At 38.1% G+C, this 27,776-nt stretch overlaps 1 protein-coding gene, 1 long non-coding RNA gene and 1 pseudogene across 7 annotated transcripts in view; 2 read left to right on the forward strand and 1 right to left on the reverse strand.

The window, feature by feature from the left end:
• The window catches only part of SAMSN1 (SAM domain, SH3 domain and nuclear localization signals 1), a 132,032-nt gene extending 129,109 nt beyond the window's left edge, over positions 1 to 2,923 (forward strand). For all 4 annotated transcript variants that reach the window (XM_060297897.2, XM_060297898.2, XM_060297899.2 and 1 more), the window contains one exon: positions 2,070 to 2,923. In XM_060297897.2, the coding sequence (XP_060153880.1) occupies positions 2,070 to 2,272 (203 nt within the window). In that variant the 3' untranslated portion in view covers positions 2,273 to 2,923. The remainder of the gene's footprint in view (positions 1 to 2,069) is intronic.
• LOC115864251 (uncharacterized) overlaps positions 1 to 27,776 on the reverse strand; it is a 188,235-nt gene that overhangs the window by 90,494 nt on the left and 69,965 nt on the right. For all 3 annotated transcript variants that reach the window (XR_011377413.1, XR_011377412.1, XR_011377414.1), the window contains exon 3: positions 16,005 to 16,101. This is a non-coding gene — a long non-coding RNA (uncharacterized lncRNA). The remainder of the gene's footprint in view (positions 1 to 16,004; positions 16,102 to 27,776) is intronic.
• On the forward strand, positions 3,248 to 9,650 carry LOC115864285 (glucose-6-phosphatase 3 pseudogene; annotated as a pseudogene).

Below are 27,776 nucleotides of genomic sequence, written 5' to 3' on the forward strand. Positions count from 1 at the left end.
AGAGGAGAAAGCTTTTCCTTAAAGAATGAGGTCTCATTTCAGTGCTGCCTTTTCATAAAAGAAGGGCTTGGAAACAAAAATGAATGACTGATACTCATAAAGACTAGTCAATATTAAGTAGATGCCCCCAAACCTGAAGGTCATTATAACTAATAAAGAGAAAATGCTTCATGATAGCTAACATTTTAAAATAACAATCACAATAGGCGTATATTAAGTTAAAGGTCCTTATACCTAGAACTAGTTATAACATCACTAGACTTAAATTTGTGCTACTTGAGTCCACAGTTAAATAAAGTTGTGACAAATGTGGAGAAGATTAAGAAGAATGGCATAAATGTGGTTTCATCGTTGCAAATGAAAACTTTGAGGAAAAGGTTAAAAGAACTGTTATGATTCATTTTGAAAATGAATGGACTAAGAAATTTTTATCATTTTTTCCAACCTTTCTCAACTTGTGTTTCCCATATAAACCACATAATACAGAAAATAATTTAAGTGACTCAATTCCTCCATGAAATGTACATAACTAGTACCATTGTAGATACATTGATAAGAACTTAATTCATTATGTACAAGGGTGCTGAGGTACCAGGGCTTAATTCTCTCTTGTAATAGAGGTTGATAACAATTGGATACACAGTGGACCATAAACTAATGTTGGCAAGATATCCGAAGCCTAGAAAATGCATTTAAAAGCAGGAGATGTGTAAGCAAGATAAAGGGTAGATTTCCAAAAGATAAATTACAGGAAAATTATACAATTACACAAATTCCTTCTTCCAAAGATTTTGAAGTTTGGATTTACTTTATTCTCACTGGAAGGGGATGAAGTGCATAGCCTCTGAAGGCAGAGGTCTTAATCCACCCTGAAATGTATGTTCTTCCAATGTTGGGCTATTCAAATCTCCAAAGTGGAGAAGCCCCAAGGTTAGAAGTGGAAATAGCAAAACATGCTGATACAGCTGAGAGGTGGTAGCCTAAGATCCATCTCCTTTCCTTGAAACCCATCTCACGATACAGAGAAACATGTGTTTACTGGTGTCAGGCAATACAAAGAAGGAAACTTCACATTGAAAATGAGAACACTGATGCTTAATATTCTTGAGGAGAGTAAAACTATAGGGCTGCTTAGGTTCTTTAGAAATATCTTTCGTTACATCGCTAATGTAATTTTTTTTCTAAAAAGATAATGCCTGTTGAATCCAGAATACTGCCTTGATGACACAGAATTGCCACTCTGAATATAAATAATTGTTATTCAGAACTATAAACAAAGAAGTAGCAGACAAACTATAAAAGGCAGATTCAATGGACATAGTGTTTCTATCTAAAAGCAACCTGGGGAATTCCCTGGTGGTTCAGTGGTTAGGATTCGGTGCGGTACTTTCACTGCCATGGCCCGGGTTCAATCCTTGGTGGGGGAACTAATATCCCGCAAGCCATGTGGCACAGCCAAAAAATTAAAAAAAAATAAAAGCAGCTTGGTTTCTACGTCTACTTTTCTGATGAATGCAAACATAGGAAAATTCTGGACACTCTTAAGTTTTATTAGTTAAATTCCAGGTTATTGAAATCCTATTGTACATTGTTGCCCATAGTGATTTTTTATTCATTAATCCACATTATCATGATTCTAGAACTGTTCGAGAAGATCACTACTGACTCGGATGTACATTTAAACTACAAATGACTTCTTCTAATGTTACTTTAAGGAGTATTTGGACAAGGCATCAGTCACACTGTGGATGCAATCTGCTTTCTTTGGCAACTTGTTATTAATGTAAAATGAGAGTCCATATTGATCTTCACTTATGTAAGCCATTCACGTGAACTCCGTGAAACTGCAAGTGAGCAACAAAGGGAAAACTGTCTTCTAAGAAAACAGTGGTTTGAATATTGGAGTTCAAACTACTCTTTTATAGTAAACAAACATATTGTTTACTTACAGAATTTTCAATTGTAATGACGTCAAGTTTGGAACAGTTAAAATAGCTCAAAGATGAATGAGTATATGAACAAAACTTTTCTTGGCTTTGCCTAACTGCTGCCCTCTTTTCCATTTACAGCTATTCAGGAGCAAGAAAATGAATCCATGTCCCTATTCTTAAGCCCAGACATCTCCTTAAATAAGTCACAGTTAGATGACTGCCCAAGGGACTCTGGTTGTTATATCTCATCAGAAAATTCAGATAATGGTAAAGAAGATCTGGAGTCTGAAAATCTGTCCGACATGGTACAGAAGATTACTATCACAGAGCCAAGCGACTGAATACATATTATCAACTCTACATCTACAAATGTGTTCTATTTTAACTCTTCTTGAGCTATCAATAAAAGATCAAAAAGGAGAGGAAGGGAAGTATTTGCAGATACAACCTGAAGTTAAAATGTTTTAATAGGAATGATTGTACATAAAAGCTCATATCTCTAATGTTCCCAATTATTGTAAATAATATGTATATTTATCATTTTAAATGCTACGTGTTAATATTTCACTTACCTGTATCAGAAAAAGGATAGCTTAAGTTTTTGGTATGTGCGACATAAGCCTTATTTGGCTTTATTTTATAAGTGCAAAATAATTCTGCAAAAAAAAAAAAAAACTTCCTTTTTTTATACCTGCCAGTTTTGAATTTGTGTATATTGTTGAATGAATAGTAACAGAGCGTGTGTCTGTTTAACTAATTGTCCAAGCAAAGTGTGAGTTAATACTGGAGACATTTTATCCTGATCCACAGTGGAGTTTTAGTAATTATTTTTTGTTGATTTCTTCACTGTTATCTGTATGAAAGTATAGATAATGATATATTGTCAATTCTGATTTAGTAAAACTAATTTTAATAATTGTACAGATTTTTCATCTTTAAGTGTAAATATTTTTAATTTTGAAATACCCTAATTTTAATAATAAAAAGAACTATGTGCATTTGGTATTTTCCAAACTAGTGTTACTTAAAGTATATTCATCTTAGAAATTTAGACAAAATATCTCCTATCAGACAAGGTTTTATAGTCAGTTCTCACATATATATATATATATATATATATATATATATATATATATACAATTTCCAAATCAATTACCTCACCTCAGTCTCTCTCCTGAACCCCAGATCTGTGTTATCCAACTTCCTAAATACTTGTATGTATTAGCTCAGGCTGCCATAACAAAACACCATAGACTGAGTGGCTTAAACAATAGAAATTTATTTCTCACAGTTTCAGAAGATAGAAGTCCAAGATCATGTCGCCAGCATGGTTGGGTTCTGGTCAGACCTCTCTTCCTGGCTTGCAGATAGCCTCCAACATGGCAGAGAGAGACAGCAAGCTCTCTGGTGTTTCTTCTTATGAGGGCATTAATCCCATCATGAGGTCCCCACCCTCATGACCTAATCTAAACCTAATTATCTCCCAAAGACCCCATCTCCAAATACCATACACTGGGGTTTAGAGCTTCAACATCTGAATTTAAGGGGATGGAGGGAGGCACAATTCAGTCCACTGCACTCTAGGAAGCTTCAACTCAACTTACCTAAATTCTTGGTTTTCTCTGCAAATTTGTCTCTCTTGTTTTATTGCCAATCTACCTCTCTCTTTAACAGTACCAACCTCTTGCCAGTTACCCAAAGCAGAAAATCATTTCTTGCTTCATCGCACATGTATCCTTTTCATACAGATTCAATAAGTAATCAAGCCCTATGTATCCTACCTCTAGAAATGCTTTCATATTCATGGCTTTCTATCTATTCCCATAGTTGCTGTCTTGCTTTGGAACCTCATAATCTCATGTGTGAAACGATGCAATAATTTTCCAACTGACTTCTATTCTGTCAATGCCCTACCTTCTAATCCATCCTCCACATGATCTCCAGAAAGAGCTTCTAATACAAAATTAAATCACATACTTCCCAGCCTAAAATTTTTTGATGGTTTTTCATTGTCTTAGTATAATATTTAAACCCTCAGGGATATAGAAAATCCTTCCCAACAATTTTTAACCTACTCTATGAGTCATACCTTTCCTCTCCCACTCTCACTCTACATTCTCCAGCCAAAATAATCTACTTGCAAGCCCTGAATTCACTATTCCCTTGGCAACTTTTCTTATGTTACTTGTTTTCCTGGAGTGGCTCCTGCTATTTTCTATATCCAGAAGCCACCCTCTGTTTTCTGTCTTGAGACTCACCACCAAAGTCACTTAACTCTGTGAAGCCTTCCGTGATTCCCTTTGGTGTTCCCCTCTTTGTGTTTCCATAGCAAATTGTACCTCTGTTGGTTACAACACTTATCACGTTACACTTTATTTATTATGACACTGGCCCTTACATGAGACTGTAATCTCCTTGTGACAGATTATTTTGTTTAGTCTTTTTAATCTCTGGTGTAATACCAGGTACAGAGTGGGCATTTAGGAATTGTTTGCTGGAGGGCATTAAATATAACGATTATTCCCATACAACACATTCCATATTTATGTTTAAATCAATCTACTCAATCTATAGGTAAATCCCTTCCAAAGTGACCTAAAAGTTTTTTTAAATAAATAAAACATAATGCCTTAGGAAAAATCAGGAAACACAAAATGTTACTTTAAATTCTTGGGGACAATATTACACTGTTAATCTCGATCATATTTTTCCAGATCCATGAGAGTTAATCCCAGATGTAGTGCCCAGGTCAGGAGTAAAGCACATGTCTCTTTCTGTTCTTTCCTCTCCACAGCAGGAAATCATGTTTCAATTTCAAATTTCCAACATGCTGGCTCCATCATGGCCCCACTCCTGGTAGGACTGCTACCTCAAAGAGATTATTCTAGGGCCTCCTTGGACACAGCACAACCACTGACTGTAATTTTTAAACTTTAATCAACCTGTTGCCTCAGAGAGGTCAAGAGAGTATAGCTTCTTTATGAAGATGCCAGGAAATTGTAGGTTAGGAAGCATATAAGGAACTTCCTGATTGTAAAATGGTGGATATCACCTGTGAAACATACTCAGCCACAACTTCAATCCCTTCAAAATGAAGGTACCAATCAAGAATTAAGGGAAATACTTTTGAGCAGAAGTGCTGCAGAGGCCTTGAGGAGACTGAAGCAGAGGAAGAGAACTTGGATTCATGCAAAGAGAGAAGAAAGGAGGAAAGTGAAGACACCTTGAGGTTGCAGTTGCTGGTAGGATGGCCCCATCATGGAGCACAGCACCGAAAAGGACACTGTAGTAGAAGTACATGTTGGGAGCACTGCTGCCTTTACTTTACCTACTCAATCCCTGCAGCTCTAGCCTCACCTTCCTTAGGTTTTTCTCTTGACTATGGAAAGCTGGATAAAGAGGAGTGGAGAGGCAATAAATAGGCCATCCAAGGTTGTGAGGTAGTTGAGAGACTTAGACCTTCCACTGTTGGCTGGGAGAGAGACACGAGTCTGAGTCTTTTAAGAGTAGATGTGAAGGTGGTTCAAGGATTGACATTTTAATGTTTACCAGATGATTACACTGGCTTAGGCTGAAACTTGGTGAGAGAACCAGTCTCACTCATTTATTTAATCACTCAACAATATTTAGACATGGAATATATATGCTGCCCAAGACTATGCCATAAAAACCCTTTGGATCAGATAATCTGCATCACAATCTCGCCACAGCCTCTCCATTGGAACCAACTGAGTCTCTCAGTTTAGAAAGGTTGTAAAACCGTTCTGGAACGCAGTGATTATTCTGATCCCAGGGATAGCCTATATTTACAGATTCAAGTTTGTTGTGACAGTATGCATGGTTAGAGAAATTTCATTTCAGGTAAATGGATAAAATCTTTATAATACTTTATTGATAAGAGCAAAAATTAGATGATTTAAATTCTGGTTTCCTCCCCCCCACCATTCTATTGCTGATATAAACAGGCATGTATCTTCACCCTGAAGTATTTTATCAGAAGCTTTTTTTAATCAATTAAATTGTAAAAAGAATTCATTAAGAAATAAAATAACTTTTGAAACTTCTAAAATGACAGCGAGCTAAAAATTTTCAGCTTTTAGACACTGTCCAATTCTCTGAGGTTACAGTCAAGTGCCTTGCAACTTCCTGAGTGAGACCAAATTGATGACATTTCATGTTGAGAAACTTCCGTTACAGGCGTACGTTCTGAGAAAAATAATATGATGAAATTTTAGATACTTCATCACCCCACACACACACCCACTTCCATCTCCCCACCACCGATAAAGAAAATTGTATAACCCATCAGCATGCAGACTTCAAGTACTCTTTCATAAAAGTGGGAAGTCATGCTAAAATTATGTAAAGGTTGAAAGCAAAATGAATAGGGACTAAATACAGGCAAAAGAACAGCAGTTTCTAAATTTGACCAGGTTTTTGGCTATGGAAATAAGACAGAAGTAACCCTCACTTTATGCTACCGCCTATCTTACTACTGAATTCATCTCATCACACCCAGTGTTGACCTAAACACATTGACCGGAGATCCTGGTTTGAGGACTGTGTGACTTTGGGTAGGTCACTTATTCTCTGAGCTTAGCTTTTTCCCTCTACAAAATATATATAATTATAGTACTAATATTCCACGTTATCTTGTCGATTAAATGAGATAATGTGTTCAAAGCACCAGCACAATGCATGCAGTATGTGCATAAAAACTGATATCTGAACATAAAATCAAAGCAGTGCACATGCTACCATAATACTGGCATGGTTTTGTAGTGATATGAAATTCTTCAGACGCAAATGCCCGAGGGCTAAGACAAATGTGCTGTCCAGCAGCAATGAGAGAGAGTCAGTTGATTTAACAGACCTTTACAGATTCATGACCATTTTGTCATGACAGAATATTTCTTTGTTTACTCCTGGCAGTTTAGGGAGAGGCTATATTGTATTTAGCTCTGACTCCTCATTCTTGGCACATGATAGGGATAATCATTTTTGAAGAATAAATGATTAAATATATAAATGAATGTCTATATTAAATAAATAAAAGGTTTGGGGTTATTACTGCACCTTAGGCCCTGGTCTTTACAGTACAGAGTCACAGCCGAGTGTGCTATAGCCAACAAAGAAGCCCTTAGGAAGATACCCTAAATGTAAGATTTAAATATTTGCAAAGTTTATGGGCATTTGGGCAAATGATCTATCATGGGAAATCAAAGCGCAAAGAGAGGCTACCAGGAAAATATGAGCTTTTCATTACTCCCCCTTTCCTACTCCATCACGCAAACTTCTCACATAGAGTATCAATGCGTCTGTATGATATTATAAATTAAGAAGCCAAGACAAAAGAACCTAAAAAATGTAACATTAGTATGTTCAGAGATTTTTTTTGACCTCTGGGGGCCCCGGTGAGCCTGAGTGCAAAGCACCATTTCCTCACAGGGAAGAGGTGAAATCCTGATGCATAGGCTAAAGGCATGGTTTTCCTCTCTGAGTTCTTGGGCACTAGGCCAAGTGAATGGGCAGGAATCATTCCATTTGCAGAGTAAAATGGGGTGAAAAGCACTTCTGGCACACTTTGTCCATATAAATTACACTTGTTTGCAATTCATCAACTCCTTCTCTCCTTTATATCCATATGTAATGTAAAGGATCATCTTTCTCTGAAGCTCCATAATGATGCACAGTTCAAAAATGTGATAGAATCAGCTAAAAGAGAGCAGATGGAAGCCTTTTTTCCCCAATATGCATATTCATAAAAAAAATAGAGAACTCAACAAAAGGAGATACAGAAGTACTTGTACCGGGGGCTGCAGAGACTTATGTATAATAGTAAGTTGGTTTTCTGCCACTATTCATTCTTGAAACCTTTACTCATTCATTCCTGCAGTAATCATTGAAAATGCTCTGGGAAAAAGTCTGTCTCTCTATATAACACCAAATATATTTCCCTTTGGATTTTTATTGTACCTTAGAATCCACGATTCAGGAAGAAATGGTTAAACATTTTACTAGACAAATATAATTAGAAGGCAAACTATGGAAAGGGGGAGGGGCAAGGCAAGCTTAGAACTGGGAGGAAGTGTGACTTTGACTCTTTTACTTGTTTGCAATTCATCAACTCCTTCTATGTGTAAGAACTCTAAAGCCTTTGGGGACGACCCATCAAAATCAAGAGGCTTATCTGTCAGCCTCCAAATCAACAGCAGATGAATTCAAGCAAGAGAGTCTTGGGCTGGGGAAGGAAGGCATGGACCGATTTGCCAGCTGTGTGTGCAAACTTAAGGTCCTGCTTCAGCACGGGCCTGGGATGCCTGGTTCCCTGGAGCAGGGGTTGTCCCTAGCCTTTTCTCCAAGAGATCTCGAAATATCTAGGAGGGTAGTGGTGCTGGAGGAGAAAGCTCTTGTCTGGAAGGAAACTTGGCCCTTGATATTACATATCCATCTTCACAGCAGCAAAGGAGGGACCCTGGACACATCACCAACCCTCTGATCAAACCCTGGCCGGGCCGGCCCCTTGGTCGCCACAGAGTCCACACTGGGCGAGGGCATTGCAATGGTCGAGGCGCTGCAGAACCAGCTGCCCTGGTTAGAGAACGTGTGGCTCTGGGTCAACTTTCTGGCTTTTTTCTCTTCTACTTCCCTGCGGCCTACTAGGCCTCTTGCTGGGTGGGCATTGCAGAGCTCTGGATCAGCCTCATCACCAAGTGGCTTGACCTTATCTTCATGTGGTTTCTGTTCAGAGGCAAGCCCTTTTGGTGGGTCCATGTGTCTGGGTACTACAGCCAGGCTCCAGCCCAGGTTCACCAGTTCCCCTCTTCTTGTGAAACTGGTCTAGGCAGCCCTTCCAGACACTGTAAGATCACAGGAGCAGCTCTCTGGCCCATAATGATGGCCATCTCTTCCCAGGTGGCCACTCGGACCTACAGCCACTGGGTGAGAGTGATACCTAGCTTGGCTTATTGCACCTTCCTGCTGGCAGTTGGCTTGTCCCAGGTCTTCCTCTTACCACATTTCCCTCACCAGGTGTTGGCTAGCCTAATAACTGGTGCTGTCCTGGGCTGGCTGATGACCACACCCCCAGGTGCCCATAGAGCAGGAGCTAAGCTTCTATGGGTTGAGCTCGCTGGCCCTCTTGCTGGGTGCCAGCCTCATCTGTTGGACTCTCTTTACACTGGGGCTGGATCTTTCTCAGTCCATCAACCTGGCTTCTAAGTGGTGTGAGCGGCCTGAGTGAGTACACTTGGACAGCCGGCCCTTTGCCTCCCTGAGCCATGACTCAGGGGCCGCCCTGGGTCTGGGCATCACCCTGCACTCTCCCTGCTATGCCCAGGTACAGAGGGCATACCTGGGATACAGCCTGAAATTAGCCTGCTTTGTGCTGTCCACGGGGCTGCTGGGCCCCCTGGACTGGCTGGGCTACCCCCTCAGATCAGCCTTTTCTACATCTTCAATTTCCTCAAGCACACCCTCTGGCCATGCCTGGTCCTGGCCCTCGTGCCCTGGCTGGTGCACACATTCAGTGCCCAGGAAGCACCACCCATCCGCTCTTCCTACTCTAGGCGCCTCCTACTGCCACTCTCCTTCTCACAAAGCCCACACTCCATGACCTCCACAATCTGGGAGGCAGCCCCATCCCCTTCCAGCCCCCAGCAGGCCCCTCTCATCTTGAATTTTCTACTTTTCCCACCACCTGGTCTCAGCCCCAAATAAGGGCCTTCTTTCTCCCAGGAAGGCTGGTCTTCCTCCTGCCTTCCCTCCCAAGTCCCCAAAGAGCAAAGGCAACAGTAAGACCAGTGGTTCCTGTAACACTGTGAGGGGCTGAGAAGAGCCCTAATAAAGGCTTTCCACAGCTCTGGAAAAAAAAAAAACAGAAGAAGACGAACTATGTAAAAAAGTGAAGACTTCCATGTTCCTTTAGCAGTACGGATTACAGATATTTAAAAGCACACTGTTATACCAAACTGTATAGTAATGTTCAGAATACAGTTCAGAATAATGAACTGTCTGGATGGCATTTAGCTATGTGGTTTTTCTCCCCTAGGTACTTTTTTTTTTAAATTGGGGTATAATTATTTTACAATGTTGTGTTAGTTTCTACTGTACAGCGAAGTTGAGTTCCTCATGCTATACAGCAAGTTCTCATTAGCTATCTATTTTATACATATTAGTGTATATATGTTAATCTCAATCTCCCAGTTCCTACCACCCCTCCTTTTCCCCCATGGTGTCCATACACTTGTTCTCTACATTTGTGTCTCTATTTCTGCCTTGCAAACCTGTTCAGAATCTAGCTAGGTGGGTTTTTTTGTTTTAAATATCCGATTACTCAGAGGCTAAGGTAGTTAATGCTTTTGTACTGAGGAAGCAGCATTGCTACTAGAAATTTTGTCAAGATAATGAATATAGTATCAGGTGATATTGTGAAAGAAACTAGCCATAAAAGAAGTGCTTTAAAAAAGGAAACACATTCAAAGAGTGGTCATGAATTTTGGTCAGATAACTAAAGAAGTGGTATTCATACTAAAATTAGATGTTTCTGACTTCCCATGTCACCCTCACTCTCCACATGTGAATCCCTAGTATCCACTCAGGGAAGCTAACCTGTATGGATCACATTCTTGACCTGTGCCTTTAGGTTCCTGTTAGGCTCAATGAATGGAAAGTCCCATCAGGAGACTGAAGGGAGAGAGGGGAGTGAAGTCAGGGTATTTGTTTTCTCCATGAGATCACCTTGTGCTGGCGGTCCCCCTGAATCAACGGTCCCCCAAAGGTGGCTTTTTGTAATGACTCTCTTTCCTTCAAATTCTGATAACTGCTCCTTTCTCTTGTCTCCTGAGGCATATATTTAATAACAGCTCTGTGGCTGTTAGCTCTCACTACCTACACAGCCCTTAATGGTTCCCTTTATAAATGGTCCCTTTATAAATAAGCTTTCCCTGAATTACCCTAATTTTATTGTGCCATCTGTTTCCTGTTGGGAGCTGGACTAGTGCACTGATCCACCACAATTGCTCATGACCTCCAGTTACTTAGGTCATGTTCTTGAGTCCAATGAGCACTGCTCTGTTATTCCAGTGCAACTGCATTTACACAGTCACAGGTCACTTCTATCTATTTCAGGACCAACCTCCATCCCTGCTGACAATCAAATAACTTCAGGGTAAAGCATTTCCACTAACATTACCAAAACTTATGCCCTTTACTCTTTCAATTCCTCATTCATCTGTTTCATGGGGCCCACCCACATATTTCTCCTTTTCCCAAGCAACTAAGAATCCTTGGAATTGGGGTGACTGGCAAAACATAAATGGAGGTTTTCATGGTGAAGTTCAGGCCAACCTAACTGCAAGGAACTCATATTCTATCCTTTTCTAACAACTGAGCCCACAGTCCATTTTGCTATGAAACATAGTGTCATTTCTATTAGGACAATATACCATCTACCAACATTAACTCCATCCACCAACTATGTAATAGAATAGAATGAAGCTAGTGCATATTTTCACTGTTTTCTACCTAATCAGAAGTATCTGACATTAATATAATTTTTGTTTTTTTAATAAACATGATGGCACATAGCTACTGGAACTTTACTAGCAACTTTTCATTGCTAAAATTCTTTAAGTTATATTTCATCTACAATATCATTCACTAACATGGGTCTCTCATATACAAAGCCTAAGGCCTCAATCTCTGAAGAGAGTTATTGTAAAATATGGATGCCCAGATAATTTGCATGATTAATGAAAATATGTTTTAGAATATTAAACATTTAAGATGTTAGCATTTAGTAGGCTCTCAGACAGAAGTTAAAAGACTATTAGAATGACTGATGAATTGCTACAGTACATTAGCCCTCAGAACAGGGAACGTGCTAGAGGACATTTATGTAACTTCTTTGCACTCTTTTTTTTTTTTTCCTTTTTTCCCCCCTCCAACTAAGCTGTCCTTTTGTGACCTTGGTTCGGTTGTAAATGACCAAGCATACAACTTTGCAAAATTCTGAAGACTTAAAAATTACATGGAAAGCTATTGACAGGGAGAAAGAAAGCAATTGTATTAGCCAGGGCTTTGTACATGATATCTGTCATGGTAGGAGATGAATAAAATGTGTTGAAGGAATAAAACCTCTTTTTCATGGTTCAGAGGGTCTTACCTCAACACAGTGGAAAAAATGAAATAGAGAATTCCTCCCTGGCTAGTGACAAGGTCACTGACAGTTTAGCTGTCCATAACGAGGGAATGTAGACACACTTATTCTTTCCATTTGTTATGAACTGTGTTTCCAAATGAAACTCCACATGCTGATGTCTTTCTAGAGCTTTTATCTTTGATTGCTGCAGAGTTTATCAGTGCTTATTTGGTCATTTATTTCCTCCTCTTGTTATATTTACAGATGAAATATACCAGAAAGGACTGTCAAGGAGATGGGTAAAAAGTAAAATACCATTGAAAAGGTAGGACCACAAGAAATACCAAAATAAATTCTAGAGTTAGGTGCAATAACCTGCTTAATGGCCTTGCTTTGGGGGAGACAATTAACATTAATTTATGTGAGGTATTATCATGAAGTTATGAGCTCCCTTTCTGAGCTCTTCTTGCCAAAGCCTGCTTCTTTAGGCAGCATTTTCCTTAAAGTGTTATTTAGTTTACAGTTCTCCAACACTCACTTATACAGTACCCTCGTTTCTGTGTCGGTGAGCATAGAGAAATGTACACTATTATACATCAACTGGAATCCCACTACATAGTCATTAATGCAAAAGTGAACAGGGAAAAAGTAGCAATCTGAATAATTGCCCCCAAAGACAGAAGACTGTAATCCATGGGACCTTGTAAATGTTACCTTATTTGGGAAAAGGGTCTTTGCAAATGTGATTAAGTTAAGGATCTCAAGTTAGGGAGACTATCCTAGATTATCTGAGTGGGCCCTAAATGCAATCACAAGTGTCCTTATAAGGGAGAGGAAGAAGGAGATTTGACACGCAAAGAAGAGAAGGCAATGTGAAGACACAGCAGAGATTTGAAGATGTTGGCTTTGATGATTGGAGCGATGTCTTCATAAGCCAAGGAATGCTAGCAGCTACCCGAAGCCGGAAGAGGCAAGGAATGGATTTTCCTCTAGACCCTCCAAAGGAAGTGTGACCCTGCAGACATGCTTTGGATTTTGGTCCAGTGATACTGGTCCTGGACTTTCGCCCTAGACAACTAGGAGAGAATAAATTTCTGTTGTTTTACATTATGGATTTTGTGTTAGTTATAGCCACAGGAAACTAATACTAATACAGTAAGGCTGAACTAAACCACGTTCAGACTTAAACAAAAGCATAGTGACCCCTATTCATGGTCATTACTAGTAGAGCATGGGAACAATTATATTATTAGCAGCAAGTTTAATGCAAAAGTATATCAACATACATATCCTTTGAAAACTATATATACAGTATTCTTCTTTATTTGTACATGTGTTGTGTGAATGTATTCAAGCAAGCCTTTTTTGTTTTAAACAGGACAAAAATCTCCTTCAATAACATAATGAATTTCTGAATATGACAGTTAAGTACGCATTATTTTTACCCTTAAGATGTTTAAGATTTCACTTAATAAGAGTATGCTTTCTTTCATCCCCACCTGGAAGAAACATAGCTGTTATGGGCTAAAGAGCATAGTTTAAAATGTTCTTGCAAAACAAAAAATCCTGATTTTGGTTTTATTAAGACCAAAATCTTCCTTAAGACTTGGAAATATTTATTTTGCTGAAAGAAAAATGATATTTTTATCACGATTTATTTATTTCTTAGTTTCTTCATTAAATGTTTATTGAACATGTTCTAGGTGCCTGGAAACTCTTCTCAGCTCTGGGAATAGCAAGATAAATGGCAACAGCACCTGTTCTCAAGGAGTTAAGAGTTTAGTGTGCTCCCTTGGCAAATGTGTAAATAAATAAATCCCTACGCAATGTGATATGCTAGAATAGCACTATAGGCAAGTGGCGTGGAAGCAGGATTTTAAAATAAATCCTTCATTTCAGAATCAAAGAATTCTATGAGCTTGAGAAGAGTTAAACTCTGCCTAGGTATATGCAGTAGAAAAATAATTCAACGCATTACGTTGGAAAAGTTTCTTATTCCTTATTTTGCTGCCAAATGCTTGGGTCATTCATGGCCAAAATCATATTCAAGGTTATAGTAGACAAGATTCAGCATTTTCAGATTCTGGATAACAGAATTAGCAAATTATAGTAATTTTCTCATGGTTTCAAAAACAACTACTTGTACGATAAAGGTTGCTTAATTAAAACCTACCCAACTGAAATGCCCATTTATCTGAAACAAATGTTTGTGCTATAGACATCAACCAACTCTTCACATGAGTAGCTAACAATAAACAATGGAATGATGCTTGATGAATATCAATTAAAACAAATTGCTCCCAATAAACTTTGTCCTAAAAAAAAAAAACACCCTGCATGGGCACATGTTCACGCACACGCGCGCGCGCGCGCACACACACACACACACACACACACACATATAGCTTTGCCATTGTAATTTGCCTTCTTTAAGTTTAAGGTCAGTTAGCATTAACTGCATCTTAAAGATTGTACCTTCATTTTTTCATTGAGCCTAGTTTTAGTCTCTGGTAAGGCATGAGTTTCAGGTAGGACCAGATACACAATAGGAGATGGCCAGAGTGCTTAGAATAATGGCCCAGGGTGAAATGGAAATGCAAGGCCCCTTGTTCAAAACTATTAAGAATTTTAAGACAGCAATAGGAGAGCATTAACCTGAATATGGGGCCTTTGTGAGAGCAGAGCCCTGTGCAATAACACAGGTTACATGCCCATAAAGCCCGCCCTGGTTTCAGGTATTCCTTATCAGTAGTCCCCGTTTGCATTCTCCGAAGGACCATACTATAGATTATAAAAATGAAAATAATCTGCCTAAAAGTCACATTATGATCATATATTCTTTGCACTGGCCTATATTAACTCTGAAGGCATTGTTGGGCACCCATTAAAATTCTATTATGATCAAAGTTTTTCATGCTTACTTGATTTTGCTTTTCTCTGCTCTACCCAGCCTTACTCACATAATCTATGAGGCAGAGAAAATGCTATGTGTTCACCAAACTGTGTCTATTAGGCTCCTGGGCATATTATGAGCTCTCTTGCATTCAATCCAAGTAACAAGTTCTGGGCAAAGTTAAGGCCTGGACCATAAGATCTTTCTTTGAGGTTCATGTCCTCCCCTCACTAGGTTTTCCTTACTCTTTCTTGTGCTTCCCCACCCCATTATCTATATACCTGGAAGCAATGAACTCTGAATTATAGAACTCTGAATTGTGGAGACTACAGGAAAAGTCTGAACCCCTGAGTCATATTTGGAGAGAGCCATTCAGGAATGCTGCTTGTCCCAAGTTAGAGTACCACATAAAATTAAATTTTACTATCTTAAGCCACTTACATTCCCCTAATACTCTGTGTTTGAGAGTATAATAGTCTGAGGCAGGGAGCATAGGGCCCAGAGCAGTATCAAGCTCATTGAGTGATTCTGATCCATCTTTTGAAAAACATCGCTAAATTCATCTTTTTAGTGGACTATAAATCAGTGTGTTATTCGTGTTATCTTGTGAGATTGTTTAGATTCTCATAATAGCATACATTTATAATTTTCAAAGCACTCTTTCCTATGTATTTTTAGAGAATTCTGGAACCTTTTAAAGACTTCAAAATCGATAGCAATGAATTATCAGGGATAGAATGACCAATGGCAACAATGACCCTTTGCCAAACACCTCTGCAAATCTCATAAATCGTCACCTGTCTGCTTGTAGGATTTACAGACCTCAAAAATTCAAATTACCCAAGGAAATGTTTGATAGCAACCCTGGAATCGGGCTGAGTCTAAGAATCTGGTAACACTAGTCTTAGGAAACTCAGAGCCAGGTATTATTGGTAGGGACAAGAGCGCGGGCCAGAGTGCTTAGAATAATGGCAAGTGTTCTTTTCCCTTTGGCTGCAGAATGTCAGCATTTATGGGAAAAAGTCGATCAAGTACTTACTGGATCTGCTTAATCAAGCATAACTGTCACCATGTGACTGGCAGTTATCGGAAGCTCCTTGGTGAGACAGCGCCAAAACCAGTATGCGAAGATCTACCTGTATTTTAGAGAGTAAAAGAAAAAATAAGTTTTCCTCAGCACAGGAAATCAACATTAAGCAACTTAAGAACATGCATTTTTGAAATGTGAGAGATTTGGGATCAGACTTAGTTCCAACACTTATTTGCTTCAGTTCTTAAGCATCTAAGCTCTAGTTTACTCCAATGTAAAAAGAGAGGTTAATGCCTCCATTGCAGAGTTGTAGCTTAAACAAGTAAGGCACCTCGCATGATTTCTGCAGCATTTTACCTCTGTCAGTTTCATTATTTGTATTAGTGATATTATTTTTAATAGTAATTATACTTTAAGAATGAAGAAACACCCTCATTGGGAACTCTCAAATTTATACCATAAAGAATCCCCTTAAACATCCTTCCTGGCCTCTCTAAAGCATAGAAATGATTTCTCCCAGATGTTTTCTAGACACAGTGTCAAGCATTTATAATTACCCATTTCCCCACACAGCCAGACTTATATTCCAAACAAAGCTTCAATTGTCCAAACACTCAAAACTTGTAGGAAATAATAATTCATTAAATATTTATGAAATATTGAACTATCATATTCATACCAAGGGAGTTTAATGAGAGAAATTACATCCTTATCCTGAGTCTTAAAAAGGACTCTGGGGACCCTGATTTATATAGATTTTCATAGAGTGTCTCTTTTATACTGCCTTTATAAATGTTGTGTTTACTATGCTTTTAGAGGTCTAGGGTAGGTTTCCCTGAACAAAGCCCCCAAATTCTTCAAAACCTAGGCTAATTATTTAAATTTAAGGTTTATAAGTGCATTTCTGAGATATGAATCAGGCAGAATATAAACTTCTATTAATAAAAATCTACTATCTTTTGTCAATAATTAGGAAGCTGCCCACATTTTAATGTGTACTGAAATGTTGATAAAGAAAAAATTCAGTTATCCAACAAATTTGTTATTTTAGATGAATTAAAGTCATTTTAATCTTGAAATACCCTACACCTGCATAAGATCACAGACTAACCTCTATGATATTATCTAAAAGACGTAAATATATCTTTTGATATAAAGGAAACAGAATAACGTATCTTTAGAGTAGTTAAATTATTATAAAAGAAAAATAGGTATTTCTACATTAAGCTTGTTTCATGAATTAGGAAATTCAATAAGTAAACTTACACTTGTTGCCTTTATGGTGAGCTTGCAATGGGAAATGTGTCTATTGCCCTACCTATAGCATGCCAGCAAATATTAATTGAGCACTTTCTAGATAAGTAAAACTCTATTAGACTCTTGGAATACAGAATCATAAGATATGTAGTCTTTGCTCTCAATAAATCTGCAATCTAGCTGGGGAGGCAGGACAAATACCAAAGACTATAATAGCAACACCATCCTATAACAAAAGATGCATCATAGTGCCAAACCAACAGGACAGAATAATAGCTGTAGAATTCAGAGAAGGAAGGCAGGCATCCCTAAAAGCTGTAAGATTGGGACACTTCTAAACTGAGACATTCTGCTTCTCAATTTGTAGTTTCAGAGGGAAGGGGGAAACCACACAGAAATATATGGTATCTGGGTGGTCCCCACCTCCGCTGTGTTAAAACTATAAGTTGAGAACCAGAATACATCAGTTTGTAATAAATATAATCATATACTAGATAAGTTATTTGTGAAGTAGCAACTACTTAGCTGTATACAATATTATTTATGGGAGGTATTGTCAATTAAAAATCGAATAACCATCAATTACACTAGTGTGGATTTCAGTTTACAACAGAATACCAAATGATTCATTTCTACATTCCCTTTTCATTGAGTTCCATGGAGAACTGTTTATTTTTCAGTGATTAAAAAGAAATCTGCAGCCTATACAATTTCTTTCCATAAGGTTTAAAAAATTATGTTGTATAACTTACTCAGCGATCAGTTATATGGCTTTATCAGATGGTAGGTGCTAGGGATACTTAGAGGCCCAAAATGCATTTCAGACCTTCAAGGACTTATCAGCTAGCTGGGAAGTCAGGACTTATATGTAATACAATAATACAAAGTGGCCAAAGGAGTCTATTGGACATAGGTGTCCCAATGGTTATAAGATTTCCCAAACCAAAAGGAATCAATTCCATTCTAACCCTGATTCTATGAATATGGGGATGATGCTGATATACCCTTCTCTGACTTCAAATTCCCAAAATTTCCATTATCTGCAATAATACAAGACAGGTATGGGTAAAATCCTGGGAGAAAAGAGTTACTAAACATTAGTAACCTGTAACTTGAGTATCATAGATAACTATTTTCAAAAAATCATATATAGGGCTTCCCTGGTGGCCCAGTGGTTGAGGGTCTGCCTGCCGATGCAGGGTACATGGATTCGTGCCCCGGTCCGGGAAGATACCACATGCCACGAAGTGGCTGGGCTCGTGAGCCATGGCCGCTGAGCCTGCGCGTCCGGAGCCTGTGCTCTGCAACGGGAGAGGCCACAACCATGAGAGGCCCGCGTACCGCAAAAAAAAAAAAAAAAAAATTATATATAAAGTACTTTAATGCTGATGGTCAAGAGGATGGACTCCCGTTTTCAAGGAATCACAGATGTCACAGATGGAGGGGACCTGGAGAGGGTCTATCCCAATGCCATCACATTGTAGAAAAGATTTGAGGTCTAGAGGGGTGAATAGATCTATCCACGGTCACACCTATTCACAAACAAGAAGAATTCAGGTTTGCACTGTGATCTTCTGGAATTAAGTCCAGGCTCTTTCCTTCATACCATGCTGCTCAACCCTACGTGAAACAGGATATTGGGCAAAGTTAGATATTTAACATAAGATCGCTGACTGAAGTTTTGGCTCATCAGTAAAAAGCAACTTCTCTCGTCCTTACAAATCCTCTGAAATTTGTGTTTCCTAAATAACATATGGTCCCTAAGTAGGAAGAAAATAGAATCACCAGTCTAGGTAACATTGATCTTAGTAACAGCAAAATAAAAAATATCAACAATATAGTGTTTGCCTTTCAGAATCCTTATAAGTGTACCATGCCAGAATAAGAGAATTTTTGAGCCAGACGAGGCTTTACGAATTTTCCCAGAACTTCATGTGAAATACTAGATCTACACCAGCCAATTTAGAGAAAAATCATACCTCCTATAAGGTGTTTTGAACACCATCAGAGCCTGTGAAACAACATTTTGATTAGCAAAGTGAAAATGAATCACAATTATTGGCAAAGAGCTGTGCCACAGTTTTAGTCAAACCAAGAACAATTGGTTGAAAAGAGGTGAAATGTCAAGAAGAAAGATTCATTCTACACTCTGCGTTCTGATTAGGTTCCTGGATCCCTGCATTTAAGACCCTTACTCTCCCCAGGATTCATCATGGCCCGGTGATAATTACAAAGGTATGGTAATCGAGGGCCTTAAATCAAACATGCATAATAGATCTGCTGTCACTGCAAGAATCATTTCATTGCAAGCTGGCAGGGAAGGATGTGCTTGCCTTTCAACTGGCAGAGCCGGCCTCTTGGCTGGCACAGCAACCAGCTCTGCTTTAAATCTTCCTGAGCTATGCCCTGTTAGAGTAATTTGGCTAATTGAAAATGTCTGTCTTTGGAGACATTTTTCATAATATGAGTGTCATTTGCAGGTTGCTAAGGAAGATCTCTAGAGCTGCAGTGCTGCCTTGCTGCCTACAAAGCCCCCAGTGATTAAGGTCCCATCCAAAGAGTCCACTTAGGCAAGAGACCATCCAATGACTTGCCAGTCATCCTCTCTTGCCAAAAGGCAAAAGTGAGTAAAGTGTCTTGAGTGGACATGTAGCCTCCAAGTAAAGCAATGTTGATGAGGGATTCCCAGGCCACTCTGGACAGTTCCAATTATCTCAAGAAGTAGTATGGAATTGGAATATCCCCAAAGGAAAATTTTCCAACCATCTTTGATTGTAAAAATAAAGTTATTTACAGCCACTTGGGAGGCATAAGCAAGAGGAGGTAAAAATCAAAGCAGAGGGCTTCCCTGGTGGCGCAGTGGTTGAGAGTCTGCCTGCTGATGCAGGGGACGCGGGTTCGTGCTCCGGTCCGGGAAGATCCCACATGCCGTGGAGCGGCTGGGCCCGTGAGCCATGGCTGCTGAGACTGCGCGTCTGGAGCCTGTGCTCCGCAACGGGAGAGGCCACAACAGTGAGAGGTCCGCGTACAGGAAAAAAAAAAAAAAAAAAAATCAAAGCAGAAATTCTTTCACAATTTAGGCAGAAACCACAGTTGAGACACCATGTGTTAAAAGTTGTATGGAAAATGATTTTTAATAAAATCACAATAAACATGGTATTGTTTTTCAATATTCTTATTTCCTCGTCATTTCATCTCCTTTCAATCACAGAGCCAATTTTCCTTAACCTTTAAAGCATTAATCTGCTAATAGAAAATGTGCAAGTTTTCGATTCTTTCCCTGAAATGAGAGGTTAAATTTCACACTATGTCTACCCAAATAAATTATACCAAAATATATCAGTGGATTTGACAAAACAAGCTGAGAGCATTGGTGGGAAAAAGAAATCAGTCTGTGAGCAAATAATTTTTGTTTTATTCTTCCTTTCCAGCTCAGCTCAGCCTTAATTGGCCTCCAGTTCCCCCTTTTCCTGTGTCTCTGAGTCCCTTATCTAATCCTGGTCTCATTATGCTCTGTTGGTCTCACCAATCCTCCTGCATCCAATGACTCACTCTTGCTTCCCCTCTTTACTTCTTCCCTGAACACTATCTGGTTGATTTCAAGCCTTCCCTTCTTCTCCAAGTGGTTTATTGCTTCAAAATCTCCTCAACCATGAAAAACTAGCAGTTATAAACCCTTACAAATATTTCAGGCAGAACAGTCAATCTAGGAGCCCCCAAAACACAGACCTAATCTTTGGGATCTGATATCATGACAGATGTGCCTTCCTCAAAATTCATTTCCAAGGGCTCTAAAATATGCCTTGGTAAGTGCTCTCTGTTATATGCCTGGGATGAGTTCATCTGTTTAAAAGTATTCCCCAGCTGAGCAGAGCTATCTTCCAAAGTTCATTTGTAAATCAATCCTTTGGAATTCTAAATTTCTTTTCTAATGTAAACTATCTTACACAGATTGGTTTAAGTTCCAGATCAATTTCGAATATCTATCTAGCCCACAAATTACATGAAGAATAATACTAAACTGGAGCCAGAAGGGAGCTCGGAGCCGGAAGGGAGCACGGAGATTATATAATCCAACTCTTTTGCTTTATGGATGAGAAAACTGAAGCTACCATTTCCATTCCCATGTAGCATGCAAGAGACAAGTGGAACTCTTTATTACTGTCTGACTTCATCTCAATTAACCCACACACAGTCTTAAAAGACTGGTATTATTATCCATGTAAGGAAAGTGAAGCTAAGAGAACCAAGTAATTTGGCCAAGACACATAGCTAGTACCAGTAAATTGGAGCTGTGGTTTAATCTCAGTTTTCTTAGATTTTATGCATGTTCCAGTCCACTGTCGCTCGCCTATATTATCTTTCTTTCCCTTCACAGTCCAGTTTCTTCAGAGATGTTTAAACTTGTTTTCTCTTTTCAATCTCCCATTTATGGCACAACTTACTACAGTTAGGATTTTGCCCCACCACTGCACTGTAATTGCTCTAACAAAGATCACAGTGTCTTGTAGATCATTCAGATCAGTGATTTTCAATCCATTTTCTGAACTCTGTAGGCAGCATTCAATAGCTTTGACTATTCCCTTCCTGAAACTCTTTTGATTTATGTAAGTCCTATCCATCTCTGAACCATTTCTTATCTGACTCATTCATAAGTTCCTCAGCCACTACTTGGTCTTGAATGCTTACGTTTTCTATAATCTTTCCCTTGATAACCTTTTCTCTAAAAATCAGTGGTTTCAACTTTCCTTGAACATTGGAAACTATCTATAAGGAGATTAAAAATTTCTAATAGAAAACACTTCTGAATGGCAGAGCACAGACCTATATAAATCCACTCCTCTATAAAAGCAAAGAGAATACTAGCAAAAATGGTCAAAATAAACTTTTTCAGAACTCTAGAAATTAATAAAAGGCTTTCAAAAACATGAGTTTTAAAAAAAAAACAGATGAACTTTGTTAAAAACACCAAGCTTTGTGGCATTTCAACCTGTTCTACTCCTACTACCCTTATCCACCAGTCTCTGTGGTAGCCTTCAAACCAAAAGCTACATTGTACAACTCAGGGGATACAGCCACTGTTTTATAATAACTATAAGTGGAATATAACCTTTAAAATTGTGAATCATTATATTGTACACCTGAAACTTATATAATATTGTACATCAACTATACCTCAACTTAAAGAAAACAAAAAACAGCTACATAACAATACTAACGGTGAAAACCAACAGCCAATGAGCAACTGGGAGGAACAGAATGAGTTTGGCATTCCCCCCAAATCCCATCCCTACAGAATTGTCACTGTTTACCTGTCTGGCACCTCCATTCTTGGACATACTTTTATTTGACCTGAGTGACAGCTGAATCAAACCTAACTCAGCTCACTTAGTGTGAACAGCAATGTCTCTAAGGCATTTGTGAAAACAATCAATGCCAGTGGTTCAATAGTGCAGTTGCCTGAGGTAGCAATAACAGTTGGGTTAAATAAGAGACATACCAAAAAATTTAAAAAGAAAAGCTGGAGAATGAGATTCTCACATGGGATGTTGAAAATATACAACAAATTCCCTGAAATCTCAAAGTTCACATGCATGTGCACAGGTGAGTACAGGCTCAGGAAAGACCTGAGAAGACCCTAATCTCACACCTATGGATGACTTTGAGGCTCTGCATAAGCAGGAAATAAAGAATAAAGTAGAGTTTTAAACTGCTTACTGGAGTATTGAAATATTCAACCCCACACATACAAAGCCCATCAGTAAAGTCATGAACATTTGTTGGTTTAATGCATTCAAGGAAATATCTGTCCAACCATTAGCTGACCACTAAGCCAACTGAGAAGAGATGTTGAGTGGTATATACAACAAAGAATTAAGGTACTACAGAATTAGTCCAGGAAACTCAATAAATAAACAAACATCCAAGGCAACAAAAAAACACTACCACCAAACAGCTACAAAAAAAAAAGGGTGGAGAGAATTGATTTCCAGAATTGGAAACATCCTGTTTTTAAGAAAAAACAAACTATGAGACATGCAAACAAACAGGAAATTATGGCCCATACAAAGAAAAAATACCAGTCAATAGAAACTATCTCTGAGGAGTTCAAATATTAGACTTACTAGACAAAGATATTATATCAACAATTATAAACATGTTCAAAGAAATAAAAACATTTCCAAAGATTTAAAGGAGAATTTAAGAACCATGTCTCACTGAATAGAATATTAATAAAGGGAAATTATTTTTTTAAAAAGCCAAACAGAAATTCTGGAGTTGAAAAGTACAAAAAGTGAAATGAAAAATTATTAGAGGGATTTAATAGCAGATTTGAAATGGCAGAATTTTTGTTTGTTTGTTTTGTTTTGTTTTTAACATCTTTATTGGAGTATAATTGCTTTACAATGGTGTGTTAGTTTCTGCTTTATAACAAAGTGAATCAGCTATACATCTACATATGTTCCCATATCTCTTCCCTCTTGCGTCTCCTTCCCTCCCACCCTCCCTATCCCACCCCTCTATGTGGTCACAAAGCACCGAGCTGATCTCCCTGTGCTATGCGGCTGCTTCCCACTAGATATCTACTTTACATTTGGTAGTGTATATATGTCCATGCCACTCTTTCACTTCGTCCCAGCTTACCCTTCCCCATCCCTGTGTCCTCAAGTCCATTCTCTACATCTGCATCTTTATTCCTGTCCTGCCCCTAGGTTTTTCAGAACCTTTTTTTTTTTTTTTAGATTCCATATATACGTGTTAGCATACAGTATTTGTTTTTCTCTTTCTGACTTACTTCATTCTGTATGACAGACTCGAGGTCCATCCACCTCACTACAAATAACTCAGTTTCGTTTCTTTTTATGGCTGAGTAATATTCCATTGATTACATGTGTCACATCTTTATCCGTTCATCTCTCGATGGACAGTTAGGTTGCTTCCATGTCCCGGTTATTGTAAATAGAGCTGCAATGAACATTGTGGTAATGACCCTTTTTGAATTATGGTTTTCTCACGGTATATCCCCAGTAGTGGGATTGCTGGGTCGTATGGTAGTTCTATTTTTAGTTTCCTAAGGAACCTCCATATTGTTCTCCAGAGTGGCTATATCAATTTACATTCTCACCAAAGGTGCAAGAGGGTTCCCTTTTCTCCACACCCTCTCCAGCATTTATTGTTTGTAGATTTTTTGATGATGGCCATTCTGACTGGTGTGAGGTGATACTTCATTGTAGTTTTCATTTGCATTTTTCTAAAGATTAGTGATGTTGAGCATTCTTTCATGTGCTCTTGACCATCTGTATGTCTTCTTTGGAGAAAAGTCTATTTAGTTCTTCTGCCATTTTTGGATTGGATTCTTTGGGTTTTTTTGATATTGAGCTGCAAGAGCTGCTTGTAAATTTTGGAGATTAATCATTTTTCAGTTGCTTCATTTGCAAATATTTTCTCCCATTCTGAGGGTTGTTTTGTCATCTTATTTATGGCTTCCTTTGCTGTGCAAAAGCTTTTAAGATTCGTTAGGTCCCATTGGTTTATTTTTGCTTTTATTTCCATTTCTCTAGGAGGTGGGTCAAAAAGAATCTTGCTGTGATTCATGTCATAGAGTGTTCTGCTTATGTTTTCCTCTAAGAGTTTTATAGTGTCTGGCCTTACATTTAGGTCTTTAATCCATCTTGAGTTTATTTTTGTGTCTGGTGTTAGGGAGTGTTCTGATTTCATTCTTTTACATGTAGCTGTCCAGTTTTCCCAGCACCACTTATTGAAGAGGTTGTCTTTTCTCCATTGTATATTTTTGCCTCCTTTATCAAAAATAAGGTGACCATATGTGTATGGGTTTATCTCTGGGCTTTCTATACTGTTCCATTGATCTGTATTTCTGTTTCTGTGCCAGTACCATACTGTCCCGATTACTGTAGCTTTGTAGCTTTGTCTGAAGTCTGGGAGCCTGATTCCTCCAGCTCCGTTTTTATTTCTCAAGATTGCTTTGGCTATTCGGGGTCTCTTGTGTTTACATACAAATTGGGAAATTTTTTGTTCTAGTTCTGTGAAAAATGCTATTGGTAGTTTGATAGGGATTGCATTGAATCTGTAGATTGTTTTGGGTACTATAGTCATTTTCACAGTGTTGATTCTTCCAGTCCAAGAACATGGTACATCTCTCCATCTATTGTATCATCTTTAATATCTTTCATCAGTGTCTTATAGTTTTCTGCATACAGGTCTTTTGTCTCCTTAGGTAGGTTTATTCCTAGGTATTTTATTCTTTTTGTTGCAGTAATAAATGGGAGTGTTTTCTTAATTTCTCTTTCAGATTTTTCATCATTAGTGTATAGGAATGCAAGAAATTTCTGTGCATTAATTTTGTATCCTGCTACTTTACCAAATTCATTGATTAGCTCTAGTAGTTTTCTGGTAGCATCTTCAGGATTATCTATGTATAGTGTCATGTCACCTGTAAACAGTGACAGCTTTACTTCTTCTTTTCCGATTTGGATTCCTTTTATTTCTTTTTCTTCTCTGACTGCTGTGGCTAAAATTTCCAAAACTATGTTGAATAATAGTGGTGAGAGTGGGCGACCTTGTCACGTTCCTGATCTTAGAGGAAATGGTTTCAGTTTTTCAACATTGAGGAGAAGGTTGGCTCTGGGTTTGTCATATATGACCTTTATTATGTTGAGGTAAGTTCCCTCTGTGCCTACTCTCTGGTGGGTTTTTATCATAAATGGGTGCTGAATTTTGTCGAAAGCTTTTTCTGCATCTGTTGAGATGATCATATGTTTTTTATCCTTGAATTTGTTAGTATAGTGTATCACATTGATTCATTTGCATATATTGAAGAATACTTGCATTCTTGGGATAAACCTCACTTGATCATGGTGTATAATCATTTTAATGTGCTGTTGAATTCTGTCTGCGAGTATGTTGTTGAACAGTTTTCCATCTATGTTCATCAGTGATATTGGCCTGTAGTTTTCTTTCTTTGTGACATCTTTGTCTGGCTTTGGTATCAGGGTGATGGTGGTCTCATAGAATGCGTTTGGGAGTGTTCCTCCCTCTGCTATATATTGGAAGAGTTTGAGAAGGATAGGTGTTAGCTCGTATCCAAATGTTTGATAGAATTCGCCTGTGAAGCCATCTAGTCCTGGGCTTTTGTTTGTTGGAAGATTTTTAATCACAATTTCAATTTTAGTGCTTGTGATTGGTCTGTTTATATTTTCTGTTTCTTCCTGGTTCAATCTCGGAGGTTGTGCTTTTCTAAGAATTGTCCATTTCTTCCAGGTTGTCCATTTTATTGGCATATAGTTGCTTGTAGTAATCTCTCATGATCCTTTGTATGCCTGCTGTGTCTGTTGTAAGTTCTCCTTTATCATTTCTAATTCTACTGATTTGAGTCTTCTTTTTTTTCTCATGAGTCTGGCTAATGGTTTATCAATTGTGTTTATCTTCTAAAGAACCAGATTTTAGTTTTATTGATCTTTGCTATTAATTTCTTTTTCATTTATTTCTGATCTGATCTTTATGATTTCTTTCCTTCTGTTATCTTTGGGGGTTTTCTGTTCTTTCTCTAATTGTTTTAGGGGTAAGGTTAGGTTGTTTATTTGAGACATTTCTTGTTTCTTGAGGTAGGATTGTATTGCTATAAACTTCCCTCTTAGAACTGATTTTGCTTCATTCCATGGATTTGGGTAGTCGTGTTTTCATTGTCATTTGTTCCTAGGTATTTTTTTATTTCCTCTTTGATTTCTTTAGTGATCTCTTGGTTATTTAGTAGTGTATTGTTTAGCCTCTATGTGTTTGTATTTTTTACAGATTTTTCCCTGTAATTGATATCTAGCCTCATAGCATTGTGGTCAGAAAAGATACTTCATATGATTTTAATTTTCTTAAATTTACCAAGGCTTGATTTGTGATGCAAGATATGATTTATCCTGGAGAATGTTCCATGAGCACTTGAGAAGAAAGTGTATTATGTTGCTTTTGAATGGATTGTCCTATAAATATCAATTAAGTCTATCTTGTTTAATGTAACATTTAAAGCTTGTGTTTCCTTATTTATTTTCATTTTGGATAATTTGTCCATCAGTGAAATTGGGGTGTTAAAGTCCCCTACTATGATTGTGTTACTGTCGATTCCCCCTTTTATGGCTGTTAGCATTTGCCTTATGTATTGAGGTGTTCCTATGTTGGGTGCATAAATATTTACAGTTGTTATATCTTCTTGAATTGATCCTTTGATCATTATGTAGTGTCCTTCTTTGTCTCTTGTAATAGTCTATTTTAAAGTCATTTTTTCTGATATGAGAATTACTACTCCAGCTTTCTTCTGATTTCCATATGCATGGAATATCTTTTTCCATCCCCTCACTTTCAGTTTGTATGTGTCCCTAGGTCTGAAGTGGGTCTCTTGTGGACAGCATATATATGGGTTTTGTTTTTATATCCATTCAGCCAGTCTATGTCTTTTCATTGGAGCATTTAATGTATTTATATTTAAGGTAGTTATCAATATGTATGATCCTATTA

The sequence above is a fragment of the Globicephala melas genome, chromosome 4 (assembly GCF_963455315.2).
Source record: "Globicephala melas chromosome 4, mGloMel1.2, whole genome shotgun sequence".
NCBI lineage: Eukaryota > Metazoa > Chordata > Mammalia > Artiodactyla > Delphinidae > Globicephala > Globicephala melas.